The 20,343-nt window shown below is 46.6% G+C and overlaps 1 protein-coding gene across 1 annotated transcript in view; it reads left to right on the plus strand.

The window, feature by feature from the left end:
• The window catches only part of SORCS3 (sortilin related VPS10 domain containing receptor 3), a 405,333-nt gene that overhangs the window by 240,047 nt on the left and 144,943 nt on the right, over nt 1-20,343 (plus strand). Inside the window, exon 5 of the mRNA XM_083441626.1 lies at nt 726-799. Coding sequence (XP_083297752.1) covers nt 726-799 — 74 coding nt within the window. The remainder of the gene's footprint in view (nt 1-725; nt 800-20,343) is intronic.

Genomic DNA, 20,343 nt, shown 5'->3' on the forward strand with positions numbered 1-20,343 from the left:
CATCGCTGCTCTGGCGAGCCAGAGCCGCAACAGAAACGCCGTTTACCTTCCCGCTAGTAAGCAGTCCCTATTTATCTACTTGCACCCAGGGGTGCTTTCGAACTGCTAGGTTGGCAGGCGCTGGGACCAAGCGACGGGAGCGCACCCCACCGCGGGGATTCGAACCGCTGACCTTTCGATCGGCAAGTCCTAGGTGCTGAGGCTTTTACCCACAGCGCCACCCGCGTCCCTAAGATTATAATAAGAGGATGATTACCTCCATTAAAGCCCAGATATGTGCGCTTTGAGTAACAAAACCCATATCCACTTCTGCAGTCTCATATTTCTCAGATATGGAGAAATTCAGCTCCCAAGTGAGGCACATCTCCACTAAGATATGACACCCCTCTTCCAGGGACCATAACTCTAGGGCTAGGACATGTAACAAAGGTTAAATCTCATGGAATTCTGATGGTGGGAAACTAAGGTCAAAGTGCAGTTTCCACACCATGGAAACACTTTGCACGAAACAGCCTGGCCTCAAAATGCACATTCAGAACTTGAGCACATTGTGAACGATTCTCTTCTTAGAACTCTAGCAAGAACCTCATGCTGGGACTCCATACAAAACAGGTTTTTATTTATTTATTATTATGGTAGGAGGATCAAACTTGTTTCATCAACAGTGGCCATGTGCCACTCTATTGCATGTTACAGACTCACTAATTGGATTTTCTGTATTTCAGCTTTATAGCTCTATGGATTTTGGAAGAAGATGGCAGATTATGCATGAACGGATTACTCCGAACAGATTTTACTGGTGAGTTTCCTCCCATTATATTATAACTGCATAATAATGGATGGTCTAGCTAGGATCAGTAACAAAGCACACATTTTGAAACTGATGGTCTTCATTCCAAATGGTTTCTTCACTCATTCTTAGAATCACTGCAACATCAAACCAAAGTTAAGCAATTTCCAGTTTCATCATTTTAAGTAGGAGAAATTTCAGCTACGTATCTACATTGGATTTGAATAAATCCCAAAATCTGAGGCAAAGTGGGGTGCCTCAAAAGGATTTTGGTTTTGTCAGAGGCTGAGGATCTATACAAGGTGGCACATGTTCAAGAGGGGATCCCTCAAGCACATCAGTGAGCTAGACAAGTGTCTACTGACAGCAAAAATAATGTATCTAAGCTTACCACAATGCCCTAATGCAAATGTGGGGTGATGAGGATAGGCTAAACAAACACTAGAAGAGATGCTGGAGGAACAGCTCTGTTGTGGCTGAAAGGTCTAGCTTGGAATGAAGGAATGATTTTACTCAGATAGTTAATCTATTTTGCTTATAACCTGGAGTGATTTGTCTGGGCAGTCTAGTCTGCCTGAAAATTTCACCCACTCCTGTAAAACAGAAAACAATGTGGGGGGTGGGGTAGGGATGATAATAAAATAAACTTTGATGGACTTCAAGCCATATTGGACATTTTATGAAGCACCTTGGTCTGAGGCGAATTGTTTTCTGATGCGCCAAATTGGGGTCCAACCAAATCATGATGTTAATAGACAACTCTAATTTAAACATATGCTCAGCATTGTCACTGTCCTTAATTAGTGTTATATTTGTATAACTTGAAGTGTTTCCACCCCCACCTTAATTCTGATCCTACTGTTCTAATCCCAAATCCTGCCCTCCCCCCAAAAAAAGATATGCTCAGAAGGGTTGTGTACTGGTTCCTATATATTTGGGAAGAAGTCTGACCTGTTTTGGAACTGCTCTGTGTCTTTTGATTGGTAAAATATTGTAAAAAGGGAATCATGTTGTGCAGCGTGATATTGATACATACATATGCGCACACTGAGAGCCATAGTAGTGTAGTGGTTAGAGTGCTGGACTCAGACCTTGGAGACCAGGGTTCAAATCCCCATTCAGCCATGAAGCTTACTGGGTGACCTTGGGCCAGTCACTCACTCTCAGCCTAACCTACCTCACAGAGTTGCTGTGAAGATAATATGGGGAGGAGAACTCTGTGTGCCACCTTGAGCTTCTCGGAGGAAAGATGGGTTATAACTGTAACAGACAAACAAAATATATTCACTCCTACACACTGTTAAAACACCAAGAGAAAGATGTCCAGTTACATCAAGACAGCTCTGTTGTGATGCTATACACACATGCAACATGTATGTTCACATAAGGATTGCCTTTTTTTCAAATGCTTTACCAAAGTGCATATGCATATTTGTCAGGGGTTCAGGAGCAGAGTCACAGGAGAGGGAAGAAACGGAGAGCGAGGGGGAGGAGTCGGAAGGAAATGTCAGCGGCGACAGTAGTCCGAGGTCTCTGAGTCTCTCCAGTGACTCGGAGGATTCACAGAAAGGGGCCCCCATGGTCAGGGCAAGGGGAGAGCCCAGGGGGACACCTCGGGAAGGAGGGGACTCAGGGAGTAGCAGCTGGAAATCCGGGCCAGCGTCCCCCCCAGAGTGCAGTAGGGGGGAGGAGTCCAAGGCATCGGGATCAGGGAGCGCGCAGGCAGAGGGAGAACGTGAGGCAGGACTGACCACACCCTCGTCAGGGAGCGAGGAAACGGTCATCCGGAAAGTAAAACGCGCGCGCGCGCCAAGTTCAAATGTACAGGAGGGCGGCAAGGTGGGCAGCCCGGGTAGGGAGCCAGGTCCTAAAGCCCGCCGAAGAGAGGGGGAGGAGTCAGAGGGGTCAAGCTCTGCGTCGGAAGAGTCCAGGAGGAATGAGACCCCGGGGGGTAGTAAGACCCAGAGGAAGAGAGAGAGAAGGAAGAGGTGGAGTAAGATTAGAGTATTAAACTGGTGCACAGGGGGCGGAGATCCAGACAGAGCTTCGCCGGTCTAAAGTCCAGACGTAGGGCTGGGACGCTAAGACTTGTAAATGGAGACTATTCTTCAATAAAGACTTTGTTACTGTACGATCGGCTAGCGTTGGTCCTTGGTGAGCTGGGACCCGGAGCCAGCTCTGACAGTAAGCTCTGTCTCCAATTTTAAAGTTTTGGCACCAAGAACCTCGCCACGTGAGTCGACGCAGCGAGGACAGAGGAGGGGTGCTTACAGAGCTCACAAAACTCAGGCAAGATGACGACGGAAGAGCAGATAAAAGCCCTGCAAGAAGCGGTGACGCACCTCAGCACGGAGGTAATTGCATCCAGGAAGAGAGAGGAGGAAATGGTTACCTCCTGCCGGGATCTCCAGGCCAGGTTGGACGTGCTTTCTAAACAGGGGCAAACGGGATCCAAGGCAGAAGGCATTGGCTTGGGGAGGAGGGGAGGCAGCCTTGTATCGCATTTCGACGGGAGTTTGCAGCAGTACCCCAACTTCAGAGCAGACCTGCTGTTTGCGCTGGATCTCCTTGACAAAGACTTTAGAGATGAGAGAGAGAGAGTGGGGTTTATCCTGTCCCATTTGCATGGGGAAGCCAAAACGTGGCTGCGGAATCTATGGAGGGACAATGATCCAGCGCTCCAAGATGCGAAGGCTTTTATTAAAGCAATGGACTCATGCTTTTTATCAAAGGTAGACGTCGATATTGCCAGGAGGGACATACATGGACTTAAACAAGGCAAAGCCAGCGTGCGGTAGTACCATACTCGATTTTTCGGACTGGTTCATGCCCTGGGGTGGGAAAAAGATTCTGCGCCAGTCAGAGACCTCTTTTGGGAGGGGTTGAATGCAGATGTAAAAGCGGAGATTGGAAGAGGGGAGAGACCAAAGAGCACCCAGCAGGTAGTCCAGAGGGCTCTGGAGATCGGGGTGCATCTGGAAGAACGTCCTTGGAACAGGGAAGAAGGGCGTTGGGGAAGGGCACCAGCCAGAGCACCTCCCTTCTTTCCCAGAGAAGCAGCGCGTGCGCACTCCACACCCTCGCAGGGAGGGGGAGAAGAGCCGATGGAGATAGGAGGTGCCAGGGCTCAGTCAGCTAACAGAGCCCTAACGCCGGGAGCAGCCAAAACGAAGCCTCCTAGAGGGAACAGGAAGTGCTACATCTGCGACAGTGCTCAACACATGGCGAAAGAGTGTCCCCAGAGGCTCCACAAGCACACTGCAGCCTCGGCAACAGTCACTGAAGCAGCTCAATTGAAAACGCAGCAACCGTTAAACGACGGAGTCTGGCTGGAGGAAGAGGCACTGGGGTCCAGCCAGACAAGCCAATGAAACAATCCCCAGCACTTTTGCAACCCACAGACCCCCTCCCACCCAAACCAGTGGTGCAGCTTACAGCGTCTCTCCAACTGCCCAATGGACGCACTGTGGAGGTGCCGATCACCATTGACTCCGGCAGCAACGCTGACTTTATAGGACTGGAATTCATTCAGCAGCACAATATACCACTGCTACCAGCCACACTGCCCCTGAACGTTGTCACGGTGGATGGCAGAGACTTGTTAGGGGGGCAGGTGGTGCAACAAACGCAACCAATGGTGATGCGGATTGGAAATCACCGAGAAGTCATCAGCTTTAACGTCACCCACCTGTCGGACACGCCTGTAGTCCTGGGCATGAGTTGGCTGCACAGGCACAGCCCAGCATTGGCGTGGTACCAGCGCCAACTGACCTTCGGCTCCTCCTATTGCGCGGAACATTGCATCCTTCCTAGCCCGGAAGAAGGAGGGGACGACCCGCAGCTACAATTAGGCACGCTGCAAGCAGTGCCGCGCAAGTACGCAGCGTTTTTGGAGGTTTTCTGCGAGAAGGAAGCGGACAAGCTGCCTCCCCACAGGCCCTATGACTGCAAGATTGACCTCCTGCCAGGAGCGACGCTGCCAGCCGGGAAACTGTATTCCATGTCTGAGGACGAGCTGCAGGAGCTCAAGGAGTTCATAGACCTCAACTTGAAGCGCGGTTTCATCCGGGAGTCGAAGGCAGCGGGGGGCAGTCCTGTATTCTTTGTGAAGAAAAGGGACACGCCCCAAAAAAGACTTGTGGTAGACTTCAGGCTCTTAAATTCAAAGACCAAGCCCGCGGCCTTTCCCATGCCCAAGATAGATGACCTGCTGGCGACGGCGAGGAAAGGCCGCGTTTTTACAAAGTTGGATCTGCGAGGGGCGTACAACCTGATTCGCATACGGGAAGGAGACGAGTGGAAGACTGCCATGTTCACGCCCCTGGGCACATATGAATACAGAGTTATGCCCTTCGGTTTACAAAATGGCGCCCACTGTTTTCAAGCTTTCATGCATCACGTCCTGGCGGGTCTCCTCTACAAGACATGCGTCTGCTTCTTGGACGACATCCTGATATTCTCAGAATCTGAGGAGACCCACGAGAGAGACGTCAAGGAAGTTCTGCAGAGACTGCAGGAGCATCGACTGTATGCCAAGCTGGAGAAGTGCCAGTTCGACAGGAAGGAGGTGGATTTCCTGGGCTACAAGCTGTCGGACAAGGGGCTTGCCATGGACAGCGCCAAGGTTCGCGCAGTGTTGGACTGGAAGAGCCCGCGCAATCGGAAGGAGGTCCAGCGGTTTGTGGGGTTCGCCAACTTTTACCGCAAGTTCATCAAGGGGTTCGCGATGCAGACGGCGGCCATTACGGACACGCTCAGCTCTAAGAAGAAGAAGTTCATCTGGACGGAGCAAGCGGAGCAGTCCTTTCAGAACCTTAAGCGTCTCTTCTCGTCCGAAGGGCAGCTACTGCATGTGAATCCCAGCAAACCGCTGAGGGTTGAAACAGACGCCTCAGACAGAGCCGTGGGCGCCGTACTGTTGCAAGAGGACCCGCATGGGGACTGGAGACCGTGTGCCTTCTACTCTAGGAAGCTCAGCAAGTCGGAGCAAAACTACACCATCTGGGACAGGGAGTTGCTGGCCATTCATGCAGCATTCAAGGCGTGGCGGCACTTCCTCGTCGGGGCCAAGCACACCGTGCAGGTTCGCACGGATCATAAGAACCTGGAGTACTGGCGCACGGCAAGATTCCTAAACCAGCGGCACATCAGATGGGCGGAATTTTTCGCGGATTTCGACTTCAGGATAGAATACATCCCAGGCGACAACAACATCATGGCGGATGCACTGTCCAGGAAGCCGCAATACCTTGAAGAGGCGGCACCAGCAGCGGCCAAGCACATTTTCGCTCCGAAAGCGTGGGCGTGCGCTGCAGCAACCGTGGACTTGGAGGCGGTCCGTCGAGCACTGCAGGGGGACCCCTTTGCACAAGCCAAGATGGAGGAGGTGCACAAGGGCACGGTGAAGGACGACGAGTTCCAAGTACGAGACGGATTGCTCATCCGCAGAGGAGCTCTCTATGTACCGGGAGACGACCTCCGGGCGAAGGTACTGCAGCAGTTACACGACGCACCCACCGCCGGGCACTTTGGCAAGGAGAAGACGGCAGACCTTGTTGCCAGGGATTTTTGGTGGCCCAAGATGCGGGGGGAAGTCGCGGAGTACGTCTCGAGGTGCGACACCTGCCAAAGGGCCAAATCAGTGCACAAACCTCCGGCGGGACTGCTCGAACCGCTGCAGACTCCGAGCGAACCGTGGGAGAGGGTGGCCCTGGACTTTGTCACGGATTTACCCAGCTCAAGGGGTAAAATGGCAGTGCTAGTGGTGGTGGACATGTTCACTAAAATGGCCCACTTCATTCCGTGCGCGAAGGTGGCCACGGCAGAACAGACCGCCAAGCTGTTCATAGACCACGTCTTCAGAGTGCATGGACTGCCACGGTCTATTTTGTCCGACAGGGGGCGCCAGTTCATTTCGAGCTTCTGGCAGAAGCTGATGGGTTTCCTGAATGTCAAGATCAACCTAGCGTCGGCGAGACACCCGCAGACCAACGGACAAGCGGAACGCGTCAACGCCGTCATGCAGCAGTACCTGAGATGCTATGCAAATCAACAGCCGACGACATGGGTGGACTACCTGCCGCTCGCTGAGTTCGCTTACAACAACACGAAGCACGTGTCCACAGGGGTGACGCCGTTCTTCGCCAACAACGGGAGGCATCCCAGAACCTTCCCGGGATTAGAGAGACTGGGGGAGGGGGAGCCACAGGCAGCGGAAGTCTTGGCGGCGGAATTGCAGGAAGTTCACGAGCAGCTTCGGAGGCAGTTAGAGCTGGCAAAGCACGCATACAAACTGCAGGCTGACAAGCACAGGAGGGTTGGTGAAGACATACAGGTGGGAGACTGGGTGTGGTTAGCGGCCCACGCAGTGCCGACGAGATCCTTAGCTAAGAAGAAACTCGGACATAAGCAGCTAGGACCTTACCTAGTTGAGGCACAGATCAATCCGGTGGCCTTCCGGTTGACACTTCCGGAAGGATCCAGAATGCACCCAGTATTCCATAGGTCGGTGCTCACGCCCTACAAAGCACCTCACCGATTTCAGGCGCAGGGCACGGCACCAGACCAGTATAAGGAGATCCCCCCAAGGAGGGAGTCGCCAAGAAGGGAACCCATCAACCAGGTCACAGAGATTTTGGACTCGAGATGGGGGGAAGAGGGAGTCGAATATTTTCTCGCAAGGGAAGGTACCCCGGCCAGCGCCAACAGTTGGGTGCCGGACTATGCCCTGGACGAGCCTCTCCTCAAAGAGGAGTTTCATGCCTTGTTCCCACACAGGCCCATGCCAGCCGAGTATTTCGACGACTGGCTTTTCACACCCACGCTTTCTACCAGCACGTTCCAGGGATTCACCTCGGACGAAGAACCAGCATTAGAAACACGTTCACCGGAGGGCTCGCCCTCGGGGTTTGCCTCAGACCGCTCCTTTTGGGTGGGACAATCGAGGAGAGGAGAGGTGGCTGAGGGGCCCTTGGCAGGCAACGGACCCAGAGGGGAACGAGGGTGAGAGGGACATGGACGTGATGGGGGAGGACGTTGGGTTCGAGCATGGCGGCACGGAGATGGAAGCAGAGGAGAACGAGGTCGGCGAAGACATGGAGGACGAGCCGGATTTCTCTAACTGGATGCACGCCACGGGGGACGAACTGTATCCACCATTCACCCCCACAACGACGGAGCACCCAGCACCCCCGCCGGAGGAAGGGGAGGGGGGAAGGGGGGGCTTCGAGGGGGGGATGGATGTCAGGGGTTCAGGAGCAGAGTCACAGGAGAGGGAAGAAACGGAGAGCGAGGGGGAGGAGTCGGAAGGAAATGTCAGCGGCGACAGTAGTCCGAGGTCTCTGAGTCTCTCCAGTGACTCGGAGGATTCACAGAAAGGGGCCCCCATGGTCAGGGCAAGGGGAGAGCCCAGGGGGACACCTCGGGAAGGAGGGGACTCAGGGAGTAGCAGCTGGAAATCCGGGCCAGCGTCCCCCCCAGAGTGCAGTAGGGGGGAGGAGTCCAAGGCATCGGGATCAGGGAGCGCGCAGGCAGAGGGAGAACGTGAGGCAGGACTGACCACACCCTCGTCAGGGAGCGAGGAAACGGTCATCCGGAAAGTAAAACGCGCGCGCGCGCCAAGTTCAAATGTACAGGAGGGCGGCAAGGTGGGCAGCCCGGGTAGGGAGCCAGGTCCTAAAGCCCGCCGAAGAGAGGGGGAGGAGTCAGAGGGGTCAAGCTCTGCGTCGGAAGAGTCCAGGAGGAATGAGACCCCGGGGGGTAGTAAGACCCAGAGGAAGAGAGAGAGAAGGAAGAGGTGGAGTAAGATTAGAGTATTAAACTGGTGCACAGGGGGCGGAGATCCAGACAGAGCTTCGCCGGTCTAAAGTCCAGACGTAGGGCTGGGACGCTAAGACTTGTAAATGGAGACTATTCTTCAATAAAGACTTTGTTACTGTACGATCGGCTAGCGTTGGTCCTTGGTGAGCTGGGACCCGGAGCCAGCTCTGACAATATTGTAAATGTAAAGGAGAGGAAATGAAACAACTGAACAGAGGCAACTGAAATATATGGCATACTGGGCCAGCATAGGTCTCAGTACTGAATTCAGAAGCAAGAAACTGACTAATTCCTAAGATAATTTGTTCGGCTTTAGAAATAAGACCAATGTTATTTTGGAATTTCTGAAAACTGGGAGGAACTTGGGTTATTGGAATTTCAGAAGCGTCTCTACTTTGTTGTCTAGTTCCTTTTGGAAACAGCCAACAAACAAATCCATATTCTCGTCTTGAGATGATGGTTGGTAGGCTGAGTTGAAAAGATTCTTCCTCCTCCACAACTCCCTTGAGTCTATAGTTAGCTCATCGTTTATGCTATCTGTCATTTCCCAGCATCTTATTAAATTTGCAACCAAGTGAAAATGTCCTCTACCCTGTAGGGAGAGGAAACTGTGCATTTCCAAACACATCAGTCAAGCTATTTTCCTAATTCTGTTAGTGACATGTTATAACATACTGATTCCCAAGGGGTGATGTTAAAAGGGAGAAAATGAGCACCCTATGCTCAAGTTAAGAGGTTATGGGACAACCTACTTTATAACAATGTCTCTTTCTGTTTTCCTCTCTGCTGCATAATTGCCTCTATTTTTTTCCTCTCATGTCCTATCAGTTGGGCAAAAGTGCAAGTGGATTCATCTATCTCAAAGTCAATGCGAATAGAACTAGGGAAGATCCTTGATTCTATTCTGCTGCTGAGAAAGTATTGGCAAGGGTAAACATACACTAAGACATTCAGGAATATGAATTGACTCATCAGCTAAGAGTACCAATGAAAAGTCTTCTGCTAGGAGGGCAGGCGTGTTCCTGCTGAGTGACCATTCCTGCCAAAGGCAGTTTTAGGGTGGGGCAACTAGTGCGGTCACACTGGGCACCATGTTGCAGAGGGCGCCAAAACAACACATTAGAATGGACCACAAAAGGCAGGGAGCACTGTATTTTCGCATCACACTGCTGCTGAAATTTAAGAGCCCAGAGTGCCACTTCTCCTGCTAATTCATACAAAAACTTCTCTTCTTCCAGGCAAGCAGTAGACATTAACACAGTTCAAGGACACATTGCAGCCTGGCAAAAGCACTTGCCGAGAGCTGGGAGGGGTGTGGCCTTGGCAGTGGCATGACCTAGTGAGAGTCTAGATGGCCAGACAGAAAAGGGCTTGAGGGCTTCATTTGGCCCCCAGGCCTGAACATGAAAGAGGGATAAATATGTCCCCGTCCACCTCGTCTACAGCTATATTTAGTGAATTCCACTCCCATTTCTTGACAAGAGAAGTAGAGAATCAGTCTTTGCATATTGCTCTGAAATGCAAATCACCTCCTTTAAGTGGCTGCTGCACCGACAAGTATGCAGCCAGCCAGCAAAGCACTGCAGCCTAGGTAACAAAGCATCAAGGTAAAAAGATGCTTAAAAGACTGTTGAGATAAGCACCTGTGTGAGTTTAGCATCATAGTAAGGCTAGGGCATACAGCCTTCTCCTCTTCCTGATAGCAGGTAACTTAACTTTCAATATAAACAGCTCCAATAAAGAAAAACAGCTATGAAGGTTGAAAGCCAGAGTGTCTCTGATCCCATGCCTCCTTTGCGATGTGTTAAATCTAAAGTACTACTGGCTCTCAAGGGATTTTTTTTTTTAAAAAAAAAATCCCTTGCATTGCCCATTTTTGCAGCTCCTCCATACCCTTTCTCTGTCCTGACTAAGCAAAAGACAAAAATAGCTTTGTAATCCCACCAGATGAATGCAAACAATGTTTGTTGAACTTCAAGCCCTGCTTTACAGCTATACAAAATGTTGAACTGCGAAATTTAGTTGCATTCCAAAAATTACGTAAGTGCATTTTTTTTAAATGTATGGACAATTTTGCATATTTGCAAAGAACACAAGTCTATCTCTTTCCTGAGACACCTTTCTTTCTGTTTTGATATTTTTCTAAATATCAACCTGGTATTGAAATAGCCACAGCTTTATTGGTTACAGATGTAAGAAGGCTCGGGCATAGAATATATATTCTGGATCAGCCAGTCTGGTTGCTGGCTGATAACTTTGTCAGGGTCAATGCCAGGTGAAGGAAAATGATTTTCAGGTATGTGTCGAGCCTTGTGTGATCACTCGCTCCCCACCCCTGAAAAAATATATATCTAGGGAAATCCTGTTTTAAAACCAGGGAAATTATTCCCCCTAAAATATCGTATTCTTCTGTCAAAGATAAACCTCATAAAATCTGGCTCAGGCATTCAGTGAATGTGAAGCAATATCTCTTGCCAACGCAGTGAAACAATTGGGCTAGACTTGCACAGGCTGGGTTGATATTAAGCACAGAATGGAATGATTCTCCTCCCACTCATCTCATTGTGTGCTGGAAATTGAATTTAGTGGGTTGGAAGACCAGGTATGTGAACAATTTCAGTTCACAAACTGCTTCTAACTTTGTATTCCACTCTGGCTCATTTTCATTTCTTGTTGACCCGATGATCAGAGCTGAGTGGTAGCTGCTGAAAGTGGGCAGAGACCTAGCTTCCTCCCCTCCCAAGGCCTACAGGAAATAATGACGTTACTCTGTCCTTGTTTGACTTTAGCAGAGTGTTGATTGGCATAATGCTTAGAAAAAGATGGTGGAGTGCTAGCAGAAAGAGGCAGGGAGGAAATAAAACAGTTTAGGTTACAGGTATTTTTCAGACAAGGTGCCCCAAACCCACCTTTTTCAGGAGACAGTCCTCTGTTCGACGGGGTTGTCTGGTCTAAGACCAGCTTAAGGATTGAAAAAGAACAATAAAAAGAGAAAACAGAGGCCTTGAAAATGCCCACCATCCAGTTAGCATCTGGACAGCAGAGTAAGCAAGCAGACAAGTTACCTGGCCACAGTCTTTCCCGCTATGATGAGATGCATTGGTTTATTATAATTATTTCTAAATTTACATTTCTACATGTGAATGAGCATATGTAAATAGGTATTCCTTTTGTGCTCTTTTTGGGGGATGCATACGGTAAGTGACCACCCTATTTTCAGGGGATTTTCAGGGGAAGTTCAGCCATCAGTTGGTATCTTATTTTTTTATTCTTCCATCCTTTCCCCACAATTCAGAGTGAGTTTTCTGCAATTATTATGACAGCTTTTTTATTGGATCATTGTAAGGTTCAGATAGTACCAAGATTAATCAACCAAAGCTGACCTTGATTCTTTTCCTTGAATGCGTTGAACTTTGGCATGACCTCATGTTGTAATTATAGTAAATAAATTCATGTTGTAATTATAGTAAATAAATTTGCACAGTATCCACAGGTGGTTGTCATGTCCAGACCAGAACTGTGGCTATTGTTACCTACAGTATATTGAAACAAGCCAGGATTGTTAACCATACTTTGAAGCAGGCTTGGTTTAATAAACCAGGCAACGATGTAACAACAAACCATAGTTGGCTGAAAATGGAGTATGTGCTTCTAGTCTCCTCACAGTCATGAAAGGGGAAGAGTGGGGAGGTAGGAGCACATGAGTCTGAAGCTTATGCATGCCAAAACACAGTTGATGTGCAACATGTTTTGAGCCCTCATGATTTTCACCCATTCCCAAAATTAGCAGGAGGGACTCTTGGCTTTGAAAGACAAAGCACGAGCAATGTTTAATGCACCAGTCCTTTATGTGGCAACGTCTGATATGCCTTTTTTTTTTTAAGATAGTCTGATGATTATGATTATTTTTTAAGCAAGTGATGCCCCAAGACATTTGGAAGCTTTCTCTGTCATTAAGTTTAAACCACTCTCACATTTAGCAGATTGAGCGGAATGCATGCTGTGTACTAAACACAGTCTCTTATCATGGCAAAACAGACAAGACACTTCCCCACTTGTTTTGAATGTGAGCCATTTTGTATAGCTCAGTAACATTCCATTAAAGATAAGGAGATTCGTCTTTTATGCCTTTTCCCCATTGGAAATTAACAAACTCTTTTAAGATGACTATACATCAGCAGTTATATGAGGCAGAATCCATTCTCAGCAAGAAGAGAGAATTGAAACTCCTGTCCTTTTGTTTCCTGATATTCCCCAGAGCCTCCTCTTTAGAAGGAGCTTAGTTTAATTTTGCCATCATTAAGCAGAGGAGACATGAGGCTATGGGAGAACTTCAGACACGGAAACTGGGATACACCACAGCTCTTTTAAGTAAAGTAGGTTATGTGAGTTTCCAATCAACTACTTCTTTCCATAGATGATTTTGACAGTGCTGTAGATGAGAAATCACTCTATTTTATAGCTGTGCAGAGGAACAATTGAACTGGCAGTTGCATTGTTTAGACTTCAATAGCATCAGGAGTGGTAACAAGCTGTTGAATGACAGCTGTCCGCATAAGGGGTGTGCTATGGATTTGTTCATAGGTCAAGAATGGGGAACCTTTGGCTGAGCACCCATCAGCCCCAACCAGCATGGCCAATGGTCAGTAGTGATGGGGCTGTAAGCCAACAACCTCTTAGGTGTTAGTTGAAAGATGAACATTTAGGATTTTTGTTGCTTTTTGGAGAATTGTTGAAAGTCGTAGACTGACAGGGTGTCAGGATCCACTGCTGCTAGGTAAGGTAGCACCCCCCCCCCCAAAGCTGATGCTGCAGAAGTCAACTGAAGTAGGACTGAGCTTTGGAAGCTGCCAATCAGTTAAGAAGTATCTACTTCAGGCTTCCTCAAACTCGGCCCTCCAGATGTTTTTGGCCTACAACTCCCATGATCCCCAGCTAGCAGGACCAGTGTTCAGGGCTGATGGGAATTGTAGTCTCAAAACATCTGGAGGGCCGAGTTTGAGGAAGCCTGATCTACTTGCTGACCCAAAGCTCAAAAAAGAGCTCAGCTTCTTTACAGCTAGAAGGGGCCATTATAGCTAGATCTGTGCTTAGCAAAGCTTCACTTGACTAGATTTTGCCCGCCTATTTGCAGTTTTAGGCCATCTGCCACCATTCAGTTCTTGGAGTCTCTTCTCCTGTATCATCCTATTCATACATCTGGACATTATCTAAGGAGTCCCTGATATTTTACCTATTTGTCTTGCACACGATATCAGCCTTCTCAATGGTGACATTGGTAGCTGTGGTTGGCCAAGGCTGTTATTACTCCTCCTTTTCAAATGTTAAGTTCAGAAGGTTTTAGATATATCTTAAGTTGCATGAGTTTACTACTAGTGCTCAGTTGGATGTCTGCTTTTCTTTTAAATTTGTTTTATTATTTTGTGATAGTCATTGGCTTAGATTCCAGCTAGGTTATATGGATGGAACAACTCATTGCATTCATGGACAGAACTGAGAACCAATGGAGGGACCTGGTGGTAGAAGCGGGGACACATTTTTAACAGATACCCCCTACAGCCCTTTTCACTGCTTTTCATGCTTCTCTCAATGACCCCACAACCCTCTGAAGCATGGGGCTGCAAAAAGATTATGATATCAGTGAAAGTTGCTTCCTTCCACTGATGAGAGCATCTCATGGGTATAATCCTGCTCAAAGGATGCTCTTGCTGGCAAAAGGCTAGTTAGAATCCATACCAATTTATTTTAGCTCCTTGTTAGGCACATTGTGGTTCCATTTGGTGGAAAAGCAGAATTAACTTTTACCTTCTTATTTAATACATAACAGCTATAGCTGTTCTGGGGAACCTTTTATGTTCTAGAAGCTGCTGAACTATAACTCGCATCATTCCTAGCCACTGGCCATGCTTGCTGGGGCTGATGAGAGTTGTAGTTCAACAACAACAAACAAACCTATGGTCACGTAAAGCATACTCAATAAACACACGAGACGTAACCAGCTGTGTTCTTAAATAAATAAGGTATACTGTTCATAATATCAAATTATAAATTTCAATGGAAGTAACTCATAAAGTTCAACAAACGAACAAAGCAGAAGACCCAGTGGATCAGATCATTCTTTAGTCAGTTCATGCATAAGTCTATCCGTGTAATGGTGTCTATTCCATCTGTCCGTAAAGTCCAAAAAATCCACATGAAAAGTTGTTACAGTTCCACAAAATCCTTACACAAAGTCTAGATAAGGATTTCCGGAATATTGGCCTTGTTTCACTGTCCTGGGCTTCATCAGTGCTTAAAGCTCTAAGTAATGCAAATAAATACAACATCATGATCTCACACATTTTAGAGCAAAAATAATATGAAACCATAAACAACTGTACATACCATATGTGATATTATAGGACAGTGGGTCTTATGGCATAGTGGTAGCTGCGGTAAGTAGCAACTGTTACACAGTAGGGTTATATGGACAAGCACAAAATTGATTGAGAGAGTGGTAGTTCAGCAGCATGTGGAGGGCCAAAGGTTCCCCACACCTTAGCTATAGTAAAGTCCACAAATCAACCAGGGATTCAGGAGAAGTACAAAGGCATTTTGGAAGAGCACACATCTCTCAGAATGTCTGTTTCTTCATAGCCACTCACCTTTTACTATGCTGTTAGTTTTCAGTCTCCTTTCTCCTTCATAGTTCACTTCCTACTTATTGCTACGCAGCACCACACAGAAGCATTTCACTAACTCTTAGTCATAGCTGACCTCTGCTGAAAAGCACAGACAACCAAGTTTCCATGATGGCCTTTGGCTTCATGCCTGACCTTTCCTTTAAGTGCTTGTGAAAAGAGCTGCACCGACACCCTCACACTGTTGACATTTAGTGTGCTCTTGAAGAAGTTCTTGACATTTCTGCTTCTAAACTGTCTAAGTGAAATAAACTTCCTAGAAAAAAGTTATTTCTTTTTCAGAAGTTTTTATTTTTATTTTTCTTGGTGGGAACATAAGAACATGAGAAGAGCCTGCTGGAGCAGGCCAATCATCTATCTGGTCTCAGCATCCTGTTCTCACAGTGGCCTACAAGATGTTTACGGCAAACTAGGGAAAATAGCATTAGTGAACGTAGTGAAGAAAGTGTACAAAATGCTTTATTTTGGGGAAAATTGTTTGGCAAAATTGCATTTAAGACAAAATTCCAAATAAATATGTGTATATTAGGACAAATTTGCACTGATATCCTGATGAATTTTCAAGGGGACTTTTTTTTTAAAAAGAAACAATCACAAGTTGATGTATAAATGTGGAAGCATGAGAAACAGAGAAGGGGAAATTTGAGGATTTACCCATCCCTAGTTGGTGGGACCTTGGCCACCCACGGCCAAATGAGACCACTGACCTAGGTGGGCACATGGGGCCTTGCCAGCACAGAAGAAAGCCCAAGTGGCAAGAAGGAAAAGGAGAGACAGTGAATGGGCTTAATATCTCTTCTGTCGTCTTCTTATGGGAGAGCAGAGTCTGAAACGCTCTAGCAGGGCTGACCATAAGAGGAGAGCCAAAGAAGGCCATGGGAGCCCCATCAAGTCCACCTTCAAGGGCATTTGCAGTAAGGGAAACCCAGATCTCTGAACCAAATGACCCTTGATTTGCTGCTGCTGTTGACCATTTGCTATATCATCTTTTCTTGGCACTTTTGCTACCAGTTATGTAAATAAGGAAGCCAATATGCATTGCAGCCATCAAAAGACTAGATTTGGTCAGACTACATCCTCTTGAGTGATCCCACAATTGGTAACATGCTACCATAGCTGTACATCATTTCACCTATGTACTCCTTTAATCTCCCATGACCTGAACCTTGCATCTCCCATTATACCAGCCTTCTTTGGATGTATCCGCATACAAGCAAATGCATGTGTGAACCAGTCACTCACCAAAATGGCAAGTAGCCTGTCTCTGATTGTGGTGATGCCATTTACAGCTCTTGTAAGTCTGGGGATTTCTGGCAGCCATGTCCATAGCCATCACCTTCAAGAGTTACAATTGTTCGTGCAAGCACATGCTTAAGGAAAACCAAAATGCTTCTGTTGGTGGGTGGGCAGCAGGAATGCTGTAATATGTGGGATAACCAGCCTCGTATAACCAACATGCTTAAGTCTAATTAATGTGTAAAGGGCTTAAAATCATAGTGTAAGCTGTCTTGCCAGGTTTGGCTTACCTTGGGAAGGTCTAGGTAATTAAGCCTTTGTTCCAGAGACGCTCAGCATGTGTAAAGACTTTGAGCTGGTTGCTGCAGCTCAGATCGCATGGCTCTAACAATAATTTAGGAATTTTCACCACTATATCTAAGCCAAGTTTTATTGCATGTGTTTTCTGAATGCTGTATGGAAAAGCAAATGAATCTGACTTTTGAAGAGTTTGCAAGTAAGCAATTTTTAACTTACCAAGCATGTAGTCTTTTTCCATGCTAAGGGAATTTTTGGAACCTAGAAGGCCATATTTTAAAGGTCTAACCGTCTATTTTTCCACGCTTTGCATGTTTTGTGATTATAAATCTCTGCTGGGGTTCTCTCATCAAAGAGGTCTTACCAAGCCTGTATCTTGGTATCCAGGAAATTCTCTTTTTAATTGACCTTTTTTTTATTGCCACCAACAGTGTATTGGTTGTACGGAGGAAAAGAAATATTATTTGGATCAATTATTTGGTGTCAATTTTAGGGTGGGTCTTTTTCCTTGCCCAGTTTACCGCACATCCTTTGCGTGCTTCCTCAACATCCTCTGTATTCAGTGGCATTTATTGGCAATCAATTTTGCATACAGTTCTGCAGCCTTTGAAGTTCTCACTTCTTGTATGCTTGTGTCGATCCTCACAAGTGGCTCCCATGCCCTTCAGAAGAGAACCCATTCCTGTAATTCAATTTTCACTGCTGGTCTCCTTCATGTTTCATCTGCTGTCTGTTTCTCCGCAAGCCTGTCAAGACCAATTAGCATCTCACTTGTCATGAAGCATGCAGGACCTGGTTTATTAAACGGGTGTGATCGGAGGAAAAACTGGTGCTTTTATGCCTTTTTGTTTCATCTGGAAGGAGGAGGAACATGTAATTCCTCTCTCTCTCTCTCTCTCTCTCTCTCTCTCGGCTGCTGGATCAGAACCTACTTGTTTTGAGAGAGGGAAGTATCATTCATAGATGGGCGAAAAACCTAGGGAGAAGTGGATGTCCTCAGTTTCCTTTTCTTATTTCCCCTTGTGTCATTTCATGATTCTATCACACTTTGAGCTCTGCTTCAATAGTCTTCTGTAGGTATCTCAGAATGAACACTCAGTACGTTTCTGAGCAAAATTCAAATTGTTGATGCAGACCTTTAAAGCCCTAAATGGCCTCAATCCAGTATACCTGAAGGAGCGTCTCCACCCCCATCGCTCAGCCCAGACACTGAGGTCCACCTCTGAGGGTCTTCTGGCAGTTCCTTCACTGCGAGGTGAGGTTACAGTGAACCAGGCATAGGGCCTTCTCGGTAGTGGCGCCTTCATTGTGGAATGCCCTCCTATCAGATGTCAAGGAAATACAACTATCTGACTTTTAGAAGACATCTGAAAGCAGCCCTGTTTACAGAAGTTTTTAATGTTTAATCTTTTATCATGTTTTTAATATTCTGTTGGGAGCCGCCCACCTGGCTGGGGAAACCTAGCTAGATGGGCACGGTATAAATAATAATAATAGTAATAATAATAATAGTAATAATAAAATAAATAAATAAATAAAGAATTCTGCAGCTAGACTGGTGATGGGAACAGAACACCACCAAAACTTTACACCAGTGTTAAAATACCTGCATGGGTTTCCCATCTACTACTGGGCCAGATTCAACGTTCTTCTACTGTTGTGCAAAGCCCTGAAAAACCTAGGCCTTCCTTATACCTTAAGGAATGCCTTCCACTGTATGGCCCAAGTTGATCACTTGAGATTATCTGGGAGGGTACTGTCAGTGGTCCCTCCCCCCGACCAGAAGCAGGGTTCATATCAATGAGAACACATGCCTTCAGTTTTGTAGAACTCTCTCCCACTAGAAGTTAGACAGGCACCAACCCTGTTTCAGGCACCTGGTTAAACCCATCTTATTTTGTGAGGCCCTTGCTCCATGAATCCTTTTGCAATGTTTTAGAATTCTCATGTTCTTGTTTAAATTTTCAACGCTTTAAATGCTTGAGGTTTAGTTTATGGTTTAAATTTTGTATACTACATACTTTTTATTGTTGCAAGCTGCCTTGAGACATAGATGGTGAAAAGTAAATAAATAAAATAGTAAATAAGCTTTGTAAATATTTTAAAGATAATGTTAGAAAAAAAATATTTTCTGAAAGAAATTTTTAAAAAAATTCACAGGAGAGCAGGAATGAAATAGTCCTGACCCAAACTTTCTCAAAGGAGGGCTTTTGCCTCAAATTGGCAAGCAAGCCTCTCTCTCTCTCTCTCTCTCTCTCTCTCTCTCTCTCTCTCTTTTGGAACTAGTTGACTAACAACCTTCAATTCTGACACCATAACCATCAGTTAATGTATATGCTGCATAAACACTAAAATAGGTTTCTAAGTGGTTTACAAGTAAAAAAATCAATAGCACAAGCACAAAAAATAATTAATATATAGAATTAAAATACACCACAAAACAACTCATTAAAGCATAAACATATATAATTAAAATAGGCAGGAAAACAACCCCATTAAAAACAACAGAGGAGACAGGATAACAGGTTGGGAGCTCAGGGAATGCTTGTGTGTAAACAGAAGTGCCTTCAAAAGCTGCCAGAATTCCAGTACTGATGGGGGCATCTGGTATGTCAATAGGGCTGGGAATTCTCCTCTAGGAAACAATTCTGCTAATTCAGAACCCCCCAAATTGGTGGCAGGGTGGCAGTATATTATGAATTTGTAAATGTCCATTTAAGAACCACAGTGTTTGGAAATGAAGAAGCTGGTGTTGAGCAAAATGTTCTTACACTCAACCATGAGACCTTCGGGTTTGAAATTGGAGTGGTGGTGATGAAATTCATTTCCCTCATAAATGTGGTAATTTTTTTTTGGGGGGGGGGGTAAATTATTTGAGGATTCATGGAAGGAAATTGGCCTTCCATGGCAATGACAACTGTGGTATTCCGTTTTTGTCTCTGTTTGTAAACATGATTTGGGGCTCCCTCCCCCCCACAAAACCCTCTGAGCTCTCCTCAGTGGCCACTGCAATTGTTTTCCTCAAAACCTGCACATTCCAAAACAATGCTATATTCATGGTTGTTCTGAGTTATTTTAAGCAGGGGGAAGGGACCTTGTTGTTGTTGTTTAGTCGTGTCCGACTCTTCGTGACCCCATGGACCAGAGCACACCAGGCACTCCTGTCTTCCATTGCCTCCTGCAGTTTGGTCAAACTCATGTTGGTAGCTTCGAGAACACTACCCAACCACCTTGTCCTCTGTCGTCCCCTTCTCCTTGTGCCCGCAATCTTTCCCAACATCAGGGTCTTTTCCAGGGAGTCTTCTCTTCTCTTGAGGTGGCCAAAGTATTGGAGCCTCAGCTTCACAATCTGTCCTTTCAGTGAGCACTCAGGGCTCTCAAGAGTTTCCGCCAGCACCATAATTCAAAAGCATCCATTCTTCGGTGATCAGCCTTCTTTATGGTCCAGCTCTCACTTCCATACATTACTACTGGGAAGGGACCCAGCTGCTACCAACAAAGATTCTGTCACCTGTGGGCTTC

This window comes from Podarcis tiliguerta (assembly GCF_965153285.1).
Source record: "Podarcis tiliguerta genome assembly, chromosome: 5".
NCBI classification, from domain to species: domain Eukaryota; kingdom Metazoa; phylum Chordata; class Lepidosauria; order Squamata; family Lacertidae; genus Podarcis; species Podarcis tiliguerta.